General features: G+C 36.4%; 1 protein-coding gene across 1 annotated transcript in view; it reads right to left on the bottom strand.

Moving 5' to 3' along the window:
• Nucleotides 1-393: 393 nt before the first annotated feature.
• LOC135203769 (uncharacterized) overlaps nucleotides 394-16,543 on the bottom strand; it is a 17,287-nt gene continuing 1,137 nt past the window's right edge. The window contains exons 2-11 of the mRNA XM_064233734.1: nucleotides 9,459-9,671; nucleotides 9,018-9,152; nucleotides 8,462-8,619; nucleotides 7,553-7,677; nucleotides 4,779-4,949; nucleotides 4,415-4,603; nucleotides 2,658-2,780; nucleotides 1,597-1,696; nucleotides 1,048-1,244; nucleotides 394-893 (exon numbers count right to left, since the gene is read on the bottom strand). Of these exons, the coding sequence (XP_064089804.1) occupies nucleotides 837-893; nucleotides 1,048-1,244; nucleotides 1,597-1,696; nucleotides 2,658-2,780; nucleotides 4,415-4,603; nucleotides 4,779-4,949; nucleotides 7,553-7,677; nucleotides 8,462-8,619; nucleotides 9,018-9,152; nucleotides 9,459-9,652 (1,449 nt within the window). The 5' untranslated portion in view covers nucleotides 9,653-9,671 and the 3' untranslated portion in view covers nucleotides 394-836. The remainder of the gene's footprint in view (nucleotides 894-1,047; nucleotides 1,245-1,596; nucleotides 1,697-2,657; nucleotides 2,781-4,414; nucleotides 4,604-4,778; nucleotides 4,950-7,552; nucleotides 7,678-8,461; nucleotides 8,620-9,017; nucleotides 9,153-9,458; nucleotides 9,672-16,543) is intronic.

The raw sequence follows: 16,543 nt of genomic DNA, 5'->3' as shown, positions 1-16,543 counted from the left end.
GTTTACGAAAATTAGTCATGTGTAAATAAGACAGAAATAACATACACAGTGGTAAGACTGCTCGTAGTGGTTTAAAAATTATTACCACAAAAATCAAGATCGATATTGAATACGGATCTAAATTCATTGAAAAGTGATTTGACACAGACACACACATTGTATATATATATATATATTATATATATATATATATACTTATATATATAATATATATATATATATATATATATATATATATATATATATATATATATATATATGTTAATGTGTATGCCTTTGTGCACATAACTTGCATTATTATTTTGCAAAATTCAAAATTATTATATATATATATATATATATATATATATATATATATATATATATATATATATATATATATAGGTGTGTGTTTGTGTGTCGTAAGTTGTTTTATTATTTGCAAGATTATGTTCCAGCTCATTTGTTTAGTCGCCATTACCGATTGATCCGTACCGTTATATTATAAATGATACAGTCTTATCGATACGATTGCACTTGACCGTTTGAGCGTTCTTTCTCAGGCAGACTTCTTTTACGGCGTCTTCTTTCTCTTGCTTCTTCCCTGATGATTCGATGGGGTATTCGGGCTGGGAACTCGCAACAGCAGAGATTGTTGGAGGATTGTTTTTATTGGCTTCGTCTTCGTCGCCGTCTTCTTCTTCCTTGCATTCTTGGGTGACTTGTTTGATCATGGAACATCTGCCTTGGTGGAGGTACTCCCTGACGGGATGGAAGCTGACGGATGAGCTTGGACTTCCGTAAGAAGTTAGAGTTCCTCGCAGATGTTCTGTACTCTCTGCAAGTCCTTCCATAGGTCACTTAGTAGCTCTAAATATGCCCATTGTTAGCTGTTTCTCTCTGATCCACTCAATCTGCAAGAAAAGAAAGAAGTTATATATGCGGTTCTTTGACACAAGCAACGTTAGTGTCATATATTAAACATATATGCCTATTCATTAATGGAATGAGATTCACATTGCTGGAATAATTTGATGATTCAAATAACTATGTAAACAATCAGCTTACCTTTTTTGCCGTGATATCACACATCTGGTCGTGGAACGCTACGTCTGATCCAAACTTCTCCCTCGTGGACTCGAAGATTTTCATATCGCTTAGTAGAATTCCCATCCACTCTTCTCCCGAGTCGAGCGTCACCACGTTCTGAAAACCCTCCGATTCTAAAGCTTGTTTGTACGAATCGAACGTCATTGGAAAGCAAGCTGCAAGGAAGAAGAAGAAGAAGAAAAATAAAAGCTATCTGGATTGATGTATTTTCAAAAGGCACCTAAAATGCTTGTGGGTTATGTTTCAACCCTTCCAGCTCAGGCTCTTGATAAATGACAGAATCATACGAGCTTCTTCTGCACTTTAAGTTTGTTCTGCGTTTGCAAGTAACGCCACATTTCTCATTGCAAAATCAAGCCCTTAAGAAAATGCTTCTGTGATATTTTGAGGAATATGTCTCGGCAACACATGTTTAAATATTCTTTATCAAATGGTTATAGTCGTTTTCACGAATATTTGTTTAGTTTCATTCCAAGAGGCTACCATGAAGTGTGTAGTACTACTCACGTTTAATATTTTCGAGATAATCCAGAAAAGGTGATGAAGGTGGGGAGGTTCCTTTCAAGAAATCGGTGAAGAAAACGGTTCCACCAGGTCTCAGCCATTTCTGGAATGGATATGTGTCGTTAATTAACATTATTCCACGTGAATTAGATTATCTGATTTAAAGCGTCTTGTTACTAGTAGAAAAAAACGTGTTCTGAAGACTTTTGCTTATTGACAACAGTTGTGTAATTTGAACTTTCGAGTAGAATAATTTACAATCGAAGCCATATTTCTAACTTTCCAAGGTAGGAAACCGTGCAAATTATGCAGCGTGGAACTGGTGGTGATTCAAATGCCTCTATAGAATGATCTTAGCAACGCTCAAATGCAATAGTCAGATTTGTTGACGAGGCGAAAATTTCCACGTCGATACTTACAACAAGAATGAAATTTGCAGTCATTTATGAAATGATAAGTGGAAATTTAACAGTTTCGATGCCTTCTTGACAAGTATGTAAAAAAAATAGTTCATTGCCTCATTTGGTGTTGTCCATCAAGTCCTATAATACAGACAAAAATGTCTTTTTAGATTTTAAGTTGAAACGAAATCCCACTCATTTAGAGAAATGTCTGGTTGATTGAGATGCAGTCCTTGCCCAAAGCAAGGTGTTGGAGGGAATAGGAGACATGATATGGACCTTAGGATTCATATAAACTACTGAGACTGCGAGAAGCAGGAGATTGACACCAACTGTCACTAAAATGACGTCTCAAAGTGGGAACTGCTGCAAGAATACCCTGGATAATTCGACTGGAAGAACCCTGCTTCAAAGAATCCAGGCAAAAAAGTCACATTAATCTTTCATTGATAGTGAACCCAAAGGATTCTAACCCGGTATGTATCCATCTTTGCGGCTTGTTTAGTACAAGCTCGTATGGATAAAACCTTCCCAAAATTCCTGTGATGAGAAATACGTGGCCTTATGTTCCAAGTGTGCTGGAAGATCAAAACGCACATCATTATGACAATATAAATTACTCTAGAAATACATAATTATGAAGACCTTGTCCTGATTTCTTACGTAGATTTTACTGAAGAGAAGTGGTTTGTTTGTAATATACACGAAGCATTCCCTGCTGTAGATGATATCGAAGAATCCTTCCTCGTAATTCATATCCAGAATATCTCCAATTTCGAAGTTGACCTGTGGGAAAAGGATCATTCCAAGCGTATCAGTATTTTGTAAAGCAATCACGTGATGCTCCTTTTGTACTCTACTAAAACCCTGTGTGACAGTCTAGCATTGATTTTCCATATGAACTCTGGTAGCATGATTCCGTGGTCAAGAATTATTGCTGTACTACATATTCTCAGCCTTAGACAATTTTCATTATTCCTTATATTGTTTCAATAGTGGAGACAAACCATTTTCATTGGGTTGGATTTCTTCATCAGTATTCAATAGATTTCAGTATCAGTAAACTCTTTTCTCTCTCTCTCTCTCTCTCTCTCTCTCTCTCTCTCTCTCTCTCTCTCTCTAAAAGAAAAATAGACAAAACCATTAGGACACTGTGAATGGACAGTAAAACCTGCTCCTAGAGATAAGTGAGCACACGATATCTCCTCGGATGGACTAACAAGTCTTTGAGACATCCTGATCCTTGTAATTCTATCTCTCTCTCTCTCTCTCTCTCACACACACACACACTGAAGTTATTAGTATAATTGTCCATAGTTTCTGAATACCTAAACTGCCAGCCATTCGTTGATATTTATAGTAGGTCAACCAACCGTGGGAAAAGGTATTCTGATAAAGAATGGAAGGAAAAGAGGAAGACTTGGCAAATACAAGGTCGATGAGTGTCAGAGTGAAGGTCTTAAAATTATATATATATATATATATATATATATATATATTTATATATATATATATATATATATATATATATATATATACATGAGTGATTTTTTATCACATCACCGTGATTCATATTTATAGACATTAAGGTACAAATGTCTTTTAATATCCAATCGGCTCTACCCCGGAAATTATATATTTTCATATATGTCAACCGAAGGGGAATTTTTTTTTAGTTGATAACAAGTTCGTCGTCTCACGGGATCGAACCAACGAATAGACAAGAACTCAGGACTGCAGTGACGAGTTCTTGTCTATTCGTAGTTCGATCCCATGAGACGGCAAACTTATCAACTAAAAAAACTATCCTTGGGTTTAACACATATGAAAAATATATTATTTCCGAGTAGAGCGAATTGGATATTAAAGAACATTTACAGCTTAATATATATATATATATAATATTTATATATATATATAATATATATATATATATATATATAATACCTTTTCCTTAGATAAAGTTAACATTTAAGTCTCGTTATGGTAATTATCAAGTTATTGTAATTGTTTCGTAATATAAATAAGAGGTGATTTAACTTAAATTGAAACCCAACAAGCTTTTGATTTCCATGAAAAAAATATCTGATCGATGTTGTGAAAAGAGCACGGTCTCTTGCTTCCTGGTTGCTGATTCCCCTTATTTCCAGTACCTTCAACACCCCATTTATTGGTCTGTGGCTAAGTTTACCTCTCTTCTTTCCTCTTTCCTCCCAATCCTCCCGACGATCATCCTCCATTCTTTTATCTAAACTGACCCGTAGTACCTATATTTCTCCATTTTTCTCACCCCTTCAGTTCTTCTTAAACTATAAAAACTACGGCAACAATAATTCACCTCTACTGCTTCCACCTCCATCCTTTCATTCTCATTCAACATCCACACTCCACTTCCATAGAGGAGAGCTGGTTCAGCTGACCCTTCTTCTGAGGTCGTTATCAAGCGCCATCTGCCTCTCGATGGCCAGATCAATGGCAGCGACTGAGAGGTCGACCCCGTGAACCTGAGCCCTGTATTGCCTCGTGATAAAAAAGGCCGAGTTGCCTGTTCCGCACCCGATGTCCAGCACGCGATGGCCAGGGCGTAGCTGCAGATTCCCGAACAATTCCTGTAGATAGAAAATAGACGTCTGTGACTAAAAGTTAATCAGTGAACTTTTGGATTTGAAGTTTTCTTTGCGACTGACTACAAGGTGCTGTATTTGTAGCTTTTCAGATGATATAAATACAAATAGGCCTAGTGCAAGGCCTGTAGACCTTGGCCTAGCGCTTATCACTGAATACCTTGGCCGTGTCCTCGCGTCCTGTGTATATCCAGGGCGACCCGAAGATCTTTTCCATCATCGTGATATTGTGCATGGAATATCGGTCTTCTAGCATCTCGTGAACCTCATTCACTTTTTCATTGTCCTTTCTCTGGACTAAGAAACACACCTGGTTGGGGGCATTCTGGAACTGGAAATGTCGTCAAAAGTGCAAGGTTATTTTTTAAGAAACGTGAATGAAAAAAATGCACAGCCTTTTTCAAGTTAGGTAACGAACCCATATCTAGAGGGAATGTTAAACTAATATGACAATTAATATCTAATTTCATTCGTTATAAAAGATGCATGATTTAACAAAAACAATAAGTTGTTACGCCATGGTACATTTTTACATCAATCAATCAATCAATCTAAAAAAAAAATTGTGTGCAAAAAATGAACAAAAACTTAAAAAAGGCAAAGTCAACATTCAGTAAAATATGATTACTTGTTTATAGAATTTCCTTTTGTTTATTTTTGATCAATGACTAACCATTTCCTGAAGTTTAGAATGATCATTACTGTCTTTTACAGAGGATAAAGGGCCCTCCAAGGATTTGACAGACTGTCTGATGTTGGATCTCCTTTGAGGTACTTTCCTTTTCCTATGCCGAGTGTCCACACAGACATGGAATAGTCTGGCTTATTTATGACATATTCTCTTCTTCCCTCCTACAGCTGACAACACTGATACTGTACCTTTCGTTCTTATATTTGAAACAGAGAAGAAACTACAGCCAAGACAAGCAGCTCTGCTTTGATGGGGGTGACCACTCAAAAATCATGTCACTGTTCTGTAGTCTTGGAGAGTACCGTGGCCTTCCACTGTCTGGGGTTAAAGTTTTATTGTCACTTTTTTCCTCCACTCGTTTACTTGGTTCCAAAATTGTCTGTGATATTTTGTAAGTCAACATGTATGGGGGTTGTTTTTGCACTTGGATATTTGAAAATGTTACTCTTATGAAGTGGAGGTGGTTGTGGAAGCTTTAGCCTCGCTGATAACCACCCAGTTTTTGTAACACTCATTATTATCTGAAGTTTATGAATGTCTGTTGGCAAAACGTCCGAATGCTGTGCTAGAAGTAATCATCTGTTCCTTAGTGTACTAAAGGTTGGCTTCTGCAAGAAACCAGGTTGCTTTTGATGCTCAGATTTCAGTTCATAGCGTCGTATAGAAAATCCTTAGATTCTAGTTAGGAAGGATGGTTTGTCTTGACTTTTTTGTTGCCTATGACTATATCTCTAAATTATGAGGATCTCATTTTCAAACTTGGACAAAAAGGATTTGGTGGACCGTTTCATAGCATTTTTTTTTTATTAATAAATAGATTGTAAAGAACAGTTGTTGATGAGCATTTCAATGACTGCATGAATATAATATTTGATGTTCCCAAGTTATTGTTTTTGGCTCATTACTTTTAATACTGTACATGAATGTTATGAGGCTTGGCCCTGAAAAAAAACTTATTGCCAATGCAGATGATGCAACTCTTCTTGCAGTTCTTTCACTTCATGAGTGAAAGGTATAAATTATTATGGATGAAAGTAAACCCTAACAAAAACTGAAGGTATGATTGTTGTTCCATGTCTCGAGATCCACATCACATCCCATAGATCTATTCGTTGACGGTGTATCTTTAACCACATGCAGCTCATTTAGAGTTCTAGGTGTCATTCTTGATTCCATTTTGATAAACACATTTGGTCTATCTCTCTCTCAGGTGACCAAAAACTCGGTATAATGAGAAAGTGGAAGACCAGTCTATCCAGAAGAAGCGTTTTGGTATTTTATCCTTCCACACGCTACTAAATTTACAATCAATTCGAACAGACTCCTTTCTCTTTTATGAGTTTCAGCTGCACACATTTTTAGTTTTCTGTAAAAGAAAAATATTGTGTCGGCTTTGTCTGTCCGTCCGCACATTATCTGTCCGCCCTCAGATCTTAAAAACTACTGAGGCTGAAGGGCTGCAAAATACGTTGATCATCCACCCTCCATCGTCAAACATATCAAATTACAACCCCTCAAGCCTCGGTAGTTTTTATTCTATTTCAGGTTAAAGGTACCCATAATCGTTCGTCTGGCAACGATATAGGCCAGGCCACCATCGGGCTCATACAGTATTATACCGAGACCGGCCTTGATTATGCGCTGTACAGAAAAATACATTGCGCCGAAGTTTGTTTACTTGTTATAACTGTTATTCCTACTGTGACCAAATTGTGGAATGATTTTCCTGATCCTTTCATTGGATTACTGGAACCTCAGAAATTCCAACTTGATGCTTTTGTTTTTTCTACAGCAGGCTGGCGTGAGTCTCGCTTCATTGTTGTATTATTGTTTATTTTCACTATTTGATATTGTTATTTGTCTTATTTGTTTTTCTTTGTTATTTCCCTCTCATGGTTTATTTATTCGTTTCAGTTTAATATAATTTTATGTATACATATTGGCCTCCTTGTGCTTGTAGCTTTCTGTTTTTCCAACTAGTGTTGCAACTTGCTTTGTAATAATAATAATAATAATAATAATAATAATAATAATAATAATAATAATAATAACGCAAAGTAAATGACTTCCAGTCTAACATAAGTTGCATATGTAGGATGAACTTCAGTGGAGCATCTGGATTCTAGAAAGAGAGAGAGAGAGAGAGAGAGAGAGAGAGAGAGAGAGAGAGAGAGAGAGAGAGAGAGAGACTCCTTGATGTATTTAGAAAGGATCTGTGTGGGGAACCGCCTGTGTGGACTTACCTGCAAATAGGACTGTACATTTTTGGCACGCAGAAGTTTGAAGCTGATCGAGGCACAGCGAAGCAGCTCGCAGTAATGTGACAGTGGACGGAAGATGGTTGGGTTCCCAGGCACGTTCACGGTGCCTGTGTGCATGGAATTCATGAACGAAATGGTAGATGGAAAGGAGAAATGAAAGATACAAGTTTAAACGTTCTTAGAGTGTATAAATTATTCAGTAGTCATTTATATCCGTTAACCAACGCTGCTAATGAGCGTTCAAAACCATCCTGCAACGTGTTGCAGTCATCCAGTAGCCAGGAAGGGGGGGTTAAAGATCCATAACCTGTACTGTTATTGATAAACAAACCTAGGATGAAAGTACTAAGTCTTTGGTGTTTCAATATTCGCAGATGTGGTACAAAAGAAAAATGATGTGATATGTAATGTTGATTAAGGAGGGAAAATTGTCTCGCCACTGCGACAAGAGATGAAAGGGCAGTGTGCACAGGTGTGGGAAGGACTAAGCAACGTTATTTCAGTAAGAATAATACCACCACATGGGATATGAGTCAGAGTTAAAAAAAATTGAGAGTAAAGGAGAATATTTGTGGTAGAATCGAATCTCTGCCTGGTAGGGTTTGGAAATGAGAGAGGATGGTTGTGATATGTGTTTTAAATGCAAACGTTAGTGACTGAGAAATGGGGAGTTCCTGGACATTTTCCTTCTATTTATACTTGTTGTAGTCTTATTCTTTGCATTTTTATCATATATAGTTCATTGGTTTTAATAAACAAACAATGTTTGCTGGCATTATTATAAAGCAGTTTCGTAAAGATTCTAAATTTCCTTAGGGTCAGCTGCAAGAATTGACTACCTTCGTGCTTTCAGTTAATAGTGGGCTTGAAATTCATTCAGAATTCACTCACCAACTTCACGGAAGCAAGATTCTCGAAAGAAAAAGTGGCCCCCAGGCGTCAGCCATGACAGAATCCGCGAGAGGAATTGGGAGACTTCTTCGTCAGTCAGGTACTTCAAGATCCAACTGCTGAAGACGAGGTTGAAGGAACCGGGTGGGAAATCAAGTCTGTGCAGGCAACGGATGGTAGAAAATAAGATGAGAAAACTGGTAGATTACCAGATTTACAAGAGTCTACGTAGGTATGTAATGATATAGGAGGACAGGCAAGTTATATATATTATATATATATATATATATATATATATATATATATATATATATATATATATATATATATATATATATATATATATATATATATATATATATATATATATATATATATATATATATATATATATATATATATATATATATATATATCTGTGTGTGTGTTGTGTGTGTGTGTGTGTATACACATAATTTTTTAAAATGAATATGAGCCAGTGCTAAAAAGTTGTTCAGATGTTCATTTTATTTTCCCTGGAGCAAGAACAGTGAGTCAGAAAGAGAAAGACACTTACTGGACGACGTCCTTACAGATGTAGGTAATGTTAGTGAAATGCTTATTGTTCTTTTGGTTTTGTTCGATGAAACTCTGGCTGATGTCAACAGCTGTTACGTGGTGGGCCACTTTGGCCAGTTCGGTGGTGAAACGTCTGGTAAAGATGTATATGCGTATTGAGACACATTTTAGGAATATAAAAACTGGAGGCAGATTTTTATATTGGCCCTCTCAGTCCATTATTCTTCAAGGGAGCTGATTTTTTCACGTTGTTGCTATTTCAAATACCGTGCGATGTTTTTACAAAATAGGGTCTAAACTGTTGTATGTTTTACGGCAATGAGCTAAGGTGCATTTTTTATTCAAAAGTCCATCCCGACCTTGGACTCGGTGGACACTTCAAGTGGTACTACAGTAGCCTCTGTTATTCAAACATACAGAACGAAACTGAATATCTTACCCAATACCAGCACCGAGATCGAGCACGTTCAGCCCCTTGAAATCGGGAAGATAATTCATGATCTCTGCGGTATCGACGATGGACAGAACTTCGGCATTGTCCGTCTGCAGCATCCCCGCAATGGAGGCATCGACCCCGTCCCAAAAGACCTTCCGACGTCGGTGCGGGGAATCGGTTCCTCCGGAGGAGCTCATGCTGGAAAACCTGCAGAACCTGTCCAGAAAGGGCGACTTCACTTAATTCGGAATCATTTTTCTAAGACTGGGATTTCTTCCGTGAATTAGTGTACCATTATATGTATGTATACTATGTGCAATGTTTATAACCTGTCTGTTCGTATACTTTTTAACCCGTGGTTACACTCTTACTCTTATAAATACTAGCAACCGAATACAGAAATTGTGAATGAAAATCTGTAAAAAAAAAACTGAGTCCACGGGCATAACCAGCCTCGTTACACGGGCAGAAGCAGCTCCGTCTCAGGGAATCCCTTCTCACTCCCACCCCCTTCGGAGGGGGGAGAAGGTAGGATGAAACCCCATTATAAACCATCTTAGGGGTCCCCACTATAACCCTGGCAAGTTCCATGCCCATCGGACCAGCTGTTTGGCCGTGATTGAATGACAGACAGACGGACAGACATTCTGGGACGTAGCCCCACTGTTTTTGTAGGCATGATGCCATGCCCTCATGCTAGTCATTGTGCACCCAAGACACCCAATTCTATAGCTTTCATCAAGAGGCTCAAACAGCTCCTCAGAACAGTTTTGCAAACCACACTTCTTTGATCCCCTCGTGATAAGGGCAACGGCTACCAGGTCGGGTGATTCTTCCATTTAATTCTTTATCACTTTATCATGTCGCCAATTTATCCGTTATTTGTCAACACCTGCCTCGCACGTTCCAGTTCTGCACGGACAGCTTTCCAGATACTGCGGTGAGAGAAGGCCCTTCTAGTGTACTATGCGCCTTTGGGCTTAGTCCCCAGTGGGATTCAAACTGCCGCCTGGTTGGGAAACAACGAACGAAAATACATTTGATTATAGCCACTGTGTGTACGTGTGTGTGTGTGTGTGATGTATAATTAAGTACACTTTATTTAACATCACCGTTTCTGGACAATATATATATATATATATATATATATATATATATATATATATATATATATATATATATATATATGACGCAGTGGCACGTGCTATGCAGTGCTAGAACCCGACACTGTCCGTCATGATGTCTCCCCTACCCACCTGATCCCCTACCTACCCTGCCCTTACCTAGGGTGGACAAACAGGTTTGCAGGATGAGGGTGGATGTGTCATGTCTTCCCTCCTGATCCTCAACCTAGCCCGCCTCTAACCCATGGCAGATAAACAAGAAAGATCCACTTAGATTATACAATGACTTTATTGACGTGGACTCAAAATAAATTATCATTCAAGGGATTTTATTGTACCTCCGTTTATATTCTCCGTCTTACTTTCTACCCTCTCCTAACAATTGATTCTTAGCAACTGCAAGGTTTTCGTCCTGTTACAGCTTTCAAACTTTTTTGCTCTGAATTTCAGTTTCAGTGCTGAATGACCTCATAGGTCCCAGCGCTTGGCCTTTGGCCAACATTATATATAGTCCAATTCATTGTCAGGGGACGCCATGTTTTATAGTCTCAAAATAGATAAGAAAGGATATTTTCAGTGGCAGGTTTTTGCATTTTTGTCACGTAGTTGTTGTCACTCTTAAGAGGAGGACAGTGTTTTTCACGCTCGCTATTTACTGGTCTTTGTTGATGAATTCCATAGAGGCTTTTGTAACCATATCTTCCCGAGGAGGTCTATCAGCATATGTGACATGTAGTATAGATCTCCAATGTTTTTTTACCCAGAGTCGTTTTATGAATTCTTTTGATCAGTAATTGCGCAGCTTTCCGTTGGATACAGGAAATTCACTTGCTCTTTCTGTACGTCTCTGCAATTCGATAGTACTTCATAAACTTTTAGTTTACACTTTCTCAAGACTGGCGGTAAATTACAAATTGACAACGAAAGCACTGACTAATGGGGACGATTATGTTCACCTAATCAACTACACACACACACACATATGTATATTTAAGAGAATACCGCTGTAAAATAATAGGCAGAAGGTCACAAATGCAATACAGTTGGAATGATGACCGGAATATTTTCTGTTAAAACAGTGTTCCAGTTAACAAGGAATCCATAAAAACGCCAAAAGGTAGAAAGTTAATGCCATATATTTAAGGGAATAACTCTCTCTGCAGGCTGGTAAGGAAAGAATACATCATACCTGCCTACATATCTATATATATATATATATATATATATATATATATATATATATATATATATAGATATATATATATATATATATATAATAAAAGGAGCCATAAAAACACCAAAACTGTAGAGAGAAAAGTACTATATTTCAGAGACTGCTGTCTCTACTCTTCAGGTATAGAATGAGAAAAGTTTACAGAAAAGGTGGTATTTATACCAGAGATCCATCCACAAGTAAGCCAATTTAGGCACCCCCGCTGATAATCTTCCTTTAATCTTCTTAAGCGTTGGTTGAATGAAAACTTGGTCGACGACATCTGAAACCCACGCGCCTTTTGAGATGTTCATTACCTGCTTCTCTTTTATTAAGTCCGATTCCATCATTTGACTCTTGTACCGGCAGTTGCTGCTATAAATTACCACGTGACAAATTCCAGTTTATTCTATGGTTATGTTCATTTATATGGATGAAAATAGCCGAGTTCTGTTGTCCATACCTAACTGACCGTTTGTGTTGTATTAATCTCTGGGGAAGTGATTACCTGTAAATCCGATGTAAGATTGGTCACAGTCTTGGCAAGGGATCTCATAGACCCCAGAGTCCTTGGGAGATGTATTTTGTTGGACGTTAATCAGGGATTTGGCTAAGGTGTTTGGGTAGGTAAATGCAAAAGGGTTGGATTTCCCAGGGTGTGGGTTATTCTCTTAATCGTCCTCCAGGTGAGGAATTTTTATTTTATTGTTGGTGTGTCTCTGGTCTTGTCTTTAGGGGGTCGGTAGAAAATTACGTTTGCTTTTTGAAATTGCTTTCTCAATTATATGGTCAGGATACTTTAAAGACGAAAGTTGTTTTGCGAATTAGTTCAAATTCTTTTTCCAGGAAATCTGGGGAACAAATTCGTAAGGCTCTTAAGAATAGGTTGCTAGCTCACCTATCTTGATAGTAATGTCGTGATAGCTAAAGTAGTGAATATATGAAAGTGAGAACGTTGGTTTTCTGTATATGGTAAATTTGTATTCTGTCGTGTCTCTGATTATTAAAACATCAAGAAAAGGAATTTTGTTGTCTGTCTCCCATTCAACTTTAAATTTGATGCTGGGCACTAATGCGTTTAATTTTGAGAGAAATTCATTAAAGTTACCCCACCTATTATCCCAAAACACCTTAGCCAAATCCCTGATTAACGTCCAACAAAATACATCTCCCAAGGCTCTGGGGTCTATGAGATCCCTTGCCAAGACTGTGACCAATCTTACATCGGATTTACAGGTAAATCACTTCCCCAGAGATTAATACAACACAAACGGTCAGTTAGGTATGGACACAGAACTTTCGGCTATTTTCAACCATATAAAATGAACATAACCATAGAATAACTGGAACTGAATTTGTCACATGTAATTTATAGCAGCAACTGTCGGTACAAGAGTCAAATGATGGAATCGGCTTAATAAAAGAGAAGCAGGTAATGAACATCTCAAAAGGCGCGTGGGTTTCAGATGTCGTCGACCAAGTTTTCATTCAACCAACGCTTAAGAAGATTAAAGGAAGATTATCAGCGGGGGTGACCTAAATTGGCTTACTTGTGGACGGATCTCTTGGTATAAATACCACCTTTTCTGTAAACTTTTCTCATTCATATCCTGAAGAGAGAGCAGCAGTCTCTGAAATATAGTACTTTTCTCTCTACTTTTTGTGGTGTTTTTATGGGCTCCTTTTATTAGATGGAATTCTGTTGTTACAGAACATTTTTACCAGTCATATATATATATATATATATATATATATATATATATATATATATATGTATGTATATATATATATATATATATATATATATATATATATATATATATATATATATATAATCAGAATGTGATCCTTTTTCGTTAAATATTATTATTAAATTAGATTTTTTGATATATGTTAAACCTAGTTTTTAAGTTTCACTTGTCGTTTGACCACCTCTCTTGTATAACAACTGTTTGCTTGTTATTAGCATTCGTGCTTATCTTTAAGGAGGTTGTGTGAGTGGTCCCTTCCCTGTGGATAAGGGGGGGTAATTCTTGGCTTGTGGGAGGAGAACAGGCAGTCGTTCTCTGGACCTTGCCACTTTTGGATGATTTTTGACATTGCTTCGTGCACTAAGAGTACTGCCGTCTCTTGCTTCGTGGTGGTTGCAGCCTCTTTTGGTGATTTGCCCGTATCTGCAGGACCCGGGGATTATTGAATTTCCGCTATCTTCAGATTGGAAGTTCTCTTCAGATAAACTATCTGGACGTCCTTGATATTCACCGCACCACCTCTGGTTCACTTTTAAAGTCAGGGGGATCTCGGTCGCTATACCATGGTAAGGTTTTTTATACCTTTTTCATTGATCACGGCTGTGATTCTGTCGTGACTGCTCGACTGGGCCCCGAGTTTGATAACCACCTGTGGTACCACCCCCTCCAGACGTGGAGGATTCCATATTCTTCAAAGAGAATAATAAGCATTAGTGATAACGAAGCTTTTTGGTGACAAGTTTGGAATTGGCCTGTAAATCGTCAGGATATTCTTTCTTTTCGATTTCCTCCTCCTTTCTAGGCCCCCTTATTTTGGTTTGTGTGTGTTGGTTATGCTATCTTAGTTTTGTATACGTGTGTTGAATTATTAAGTGTGACAGTAGTTCATTTATTTCCTGTACTCAAAGAGGTTCAGGTGTATTTTCTGTCTGGTTATTTATGTATTAAATTTATGGTTTTTCATGGTGTTTGTTTACTCCTCCCTTGAATTCATCCTTGCACTTTGAAAATTGAGTTTGTGGTATGATTCCACCTTATTGTGGACTTCACATCAGTGGTATATGGATACTTGAAGAGAAAATTGAATAGAGTATTTTGGTGACGGTAAAACGAGCCCTTACAATATATACATACACGACACACACACACACACATACATATATATATAGTATATATATATATATAGTATATATATATATATATATATATATATATATATATGTGTGTATGTATATATATATACATATATATATACATATATATATATATATATATATATATATATATATATGTATGTGTGTGTGTGTGTGTTTGTATGCATATATATGTATATATTGTAAGGGCTCGTTTTACCGTCACCAAAATACTCTATTAAATTTTCTCTTCAAGTATTTATCTATATATATATATATATATGATATATATTATATATATATATATATATATATATATATATATATATATACACGTATATATATTGTATACTGAATCACGAAAGTTAGGAACGTGATAAATCCATAAATAAAGATATATGCCTCCCTTTCTTAGACGTTTTGATACATAGAGAACCATTTCAATGTAAATTCAGTATATATAGGAAACCGACTAACAACTTAACTTATGTTCATTTCTTCTCAGGCCACCATCTCAACATAAAAATATCAATTTTTTCCTCTATGTTTTTACGAGCATTGCGAATTGTCAGTCCTCAATATTTGGATCAAGAAATTGAGTACATAAGAAAAATAGGGAAATATTTATGCTATCCTTCACATATATTATTAGACATTTGTTATAATAAAGCCCACAAAAAGTTTTATACTGTAAGTAACACGCAGAAAGAAAAATTCTAAGAACATTCTCAGTTTGTCTTATTTTAACGGATTTGAAACCATTAAATCATTGTTAAAAGCTTTTAATGTCAACCTTGTTTTTTCCAATAATAACACATTAAAAGGAATGTTAATAAAAATATGGCCCCAGAGAAAGCAACAACATAATATATAAAATTCCATGTATGGATTGTCCCTCATTTTATCTCGGACAGTCTAGCAAAGGCTTAGAAGTAAGGATAAGCCAGCATAAATACTCTGTAAAAACTGGGCAAAAATCTAATGCATTATTCATTCATTTAAGTGAAAACAACCACCGAATAAATTGGATTGATAGTTCAGTAATTGCAAGGTCAGAGGAGATGTCTTATCACGAAATCTTTTAGAATCTGCTTTAATACAACTTACTTTTCATTGTAATTTCAATGTTAGTCGTGGCCTTTTTCATTTAGACCCTTGTATCTGTAACATGTTTAAGAATGACCTCAAAGATATAATTACTGACTTAAATAAAAATCAGTTGCCTTAGAGTTATTAATTTTGTTGTAATGTATGTCTGACTTGTATTGTGAATATGGCTATGTTCACCAAGTTCTGAATAGTTGTCACCTATAATTCTTTAATTGTCTTGAAACTGTATCTGAGATGATTGTCTTAAACCTTTAATTGCACCCATTGTTTATGCTTGTTTGGGAAGGTTTCTTATCTTCCAGGTGTGTCGGATTCTAGGTACTAATCTCTTTATAATCCCTATCTGTCAGTTATACGAATCTTCTTGTATTGTCTTTTCTCGTATTGTATGTCAGTCTCTGCTCATAAAGACTTTTAACGTCGAAAGATCTTGCAGACCTCCTTCGTTTATTTTTCCTTCGTGGCGTATCTTTATCTATATATATATATATATATATATATATATATATATATATATATATATATATATATATATATATAGAGAGAGAGAGAGAGAGAGAGAGAGAGAGAGAGAGAGAGATAGAGAGAGAGAGAGAGAGAGAGAGAAAGTTCTTCTACCGTTCTCCGAAGTATAAAGCATTAACTTGCTACCGTCTTGCGTTTTTATGTACTTCGTTCATATATATATATATATATATATATATATATATATATATATATAGTATATATATATATATATATATATATATATATATAT

Source organism: Macrobrachium nipponense, chromosome 24 (genome assembly GCF_015104395.2).
Source record: "Macrobrachium nipponense isolate FS-2020 chromosome 24, ASM1510439v2, whole genome shotgun sequence".
Taxonomy (NCBI): Eukaryota; Metazoa; Arthropoda; class Malacostraca; order Decapoda; family Palaemonidae; genus Macrobrachium; species Macrobrachium nipponense.
The sequence above is the reverse complement of the archived record's forward strand: the minus strand, read 5'-3'. Positions and strand labels throughout refer to the sequence as shown.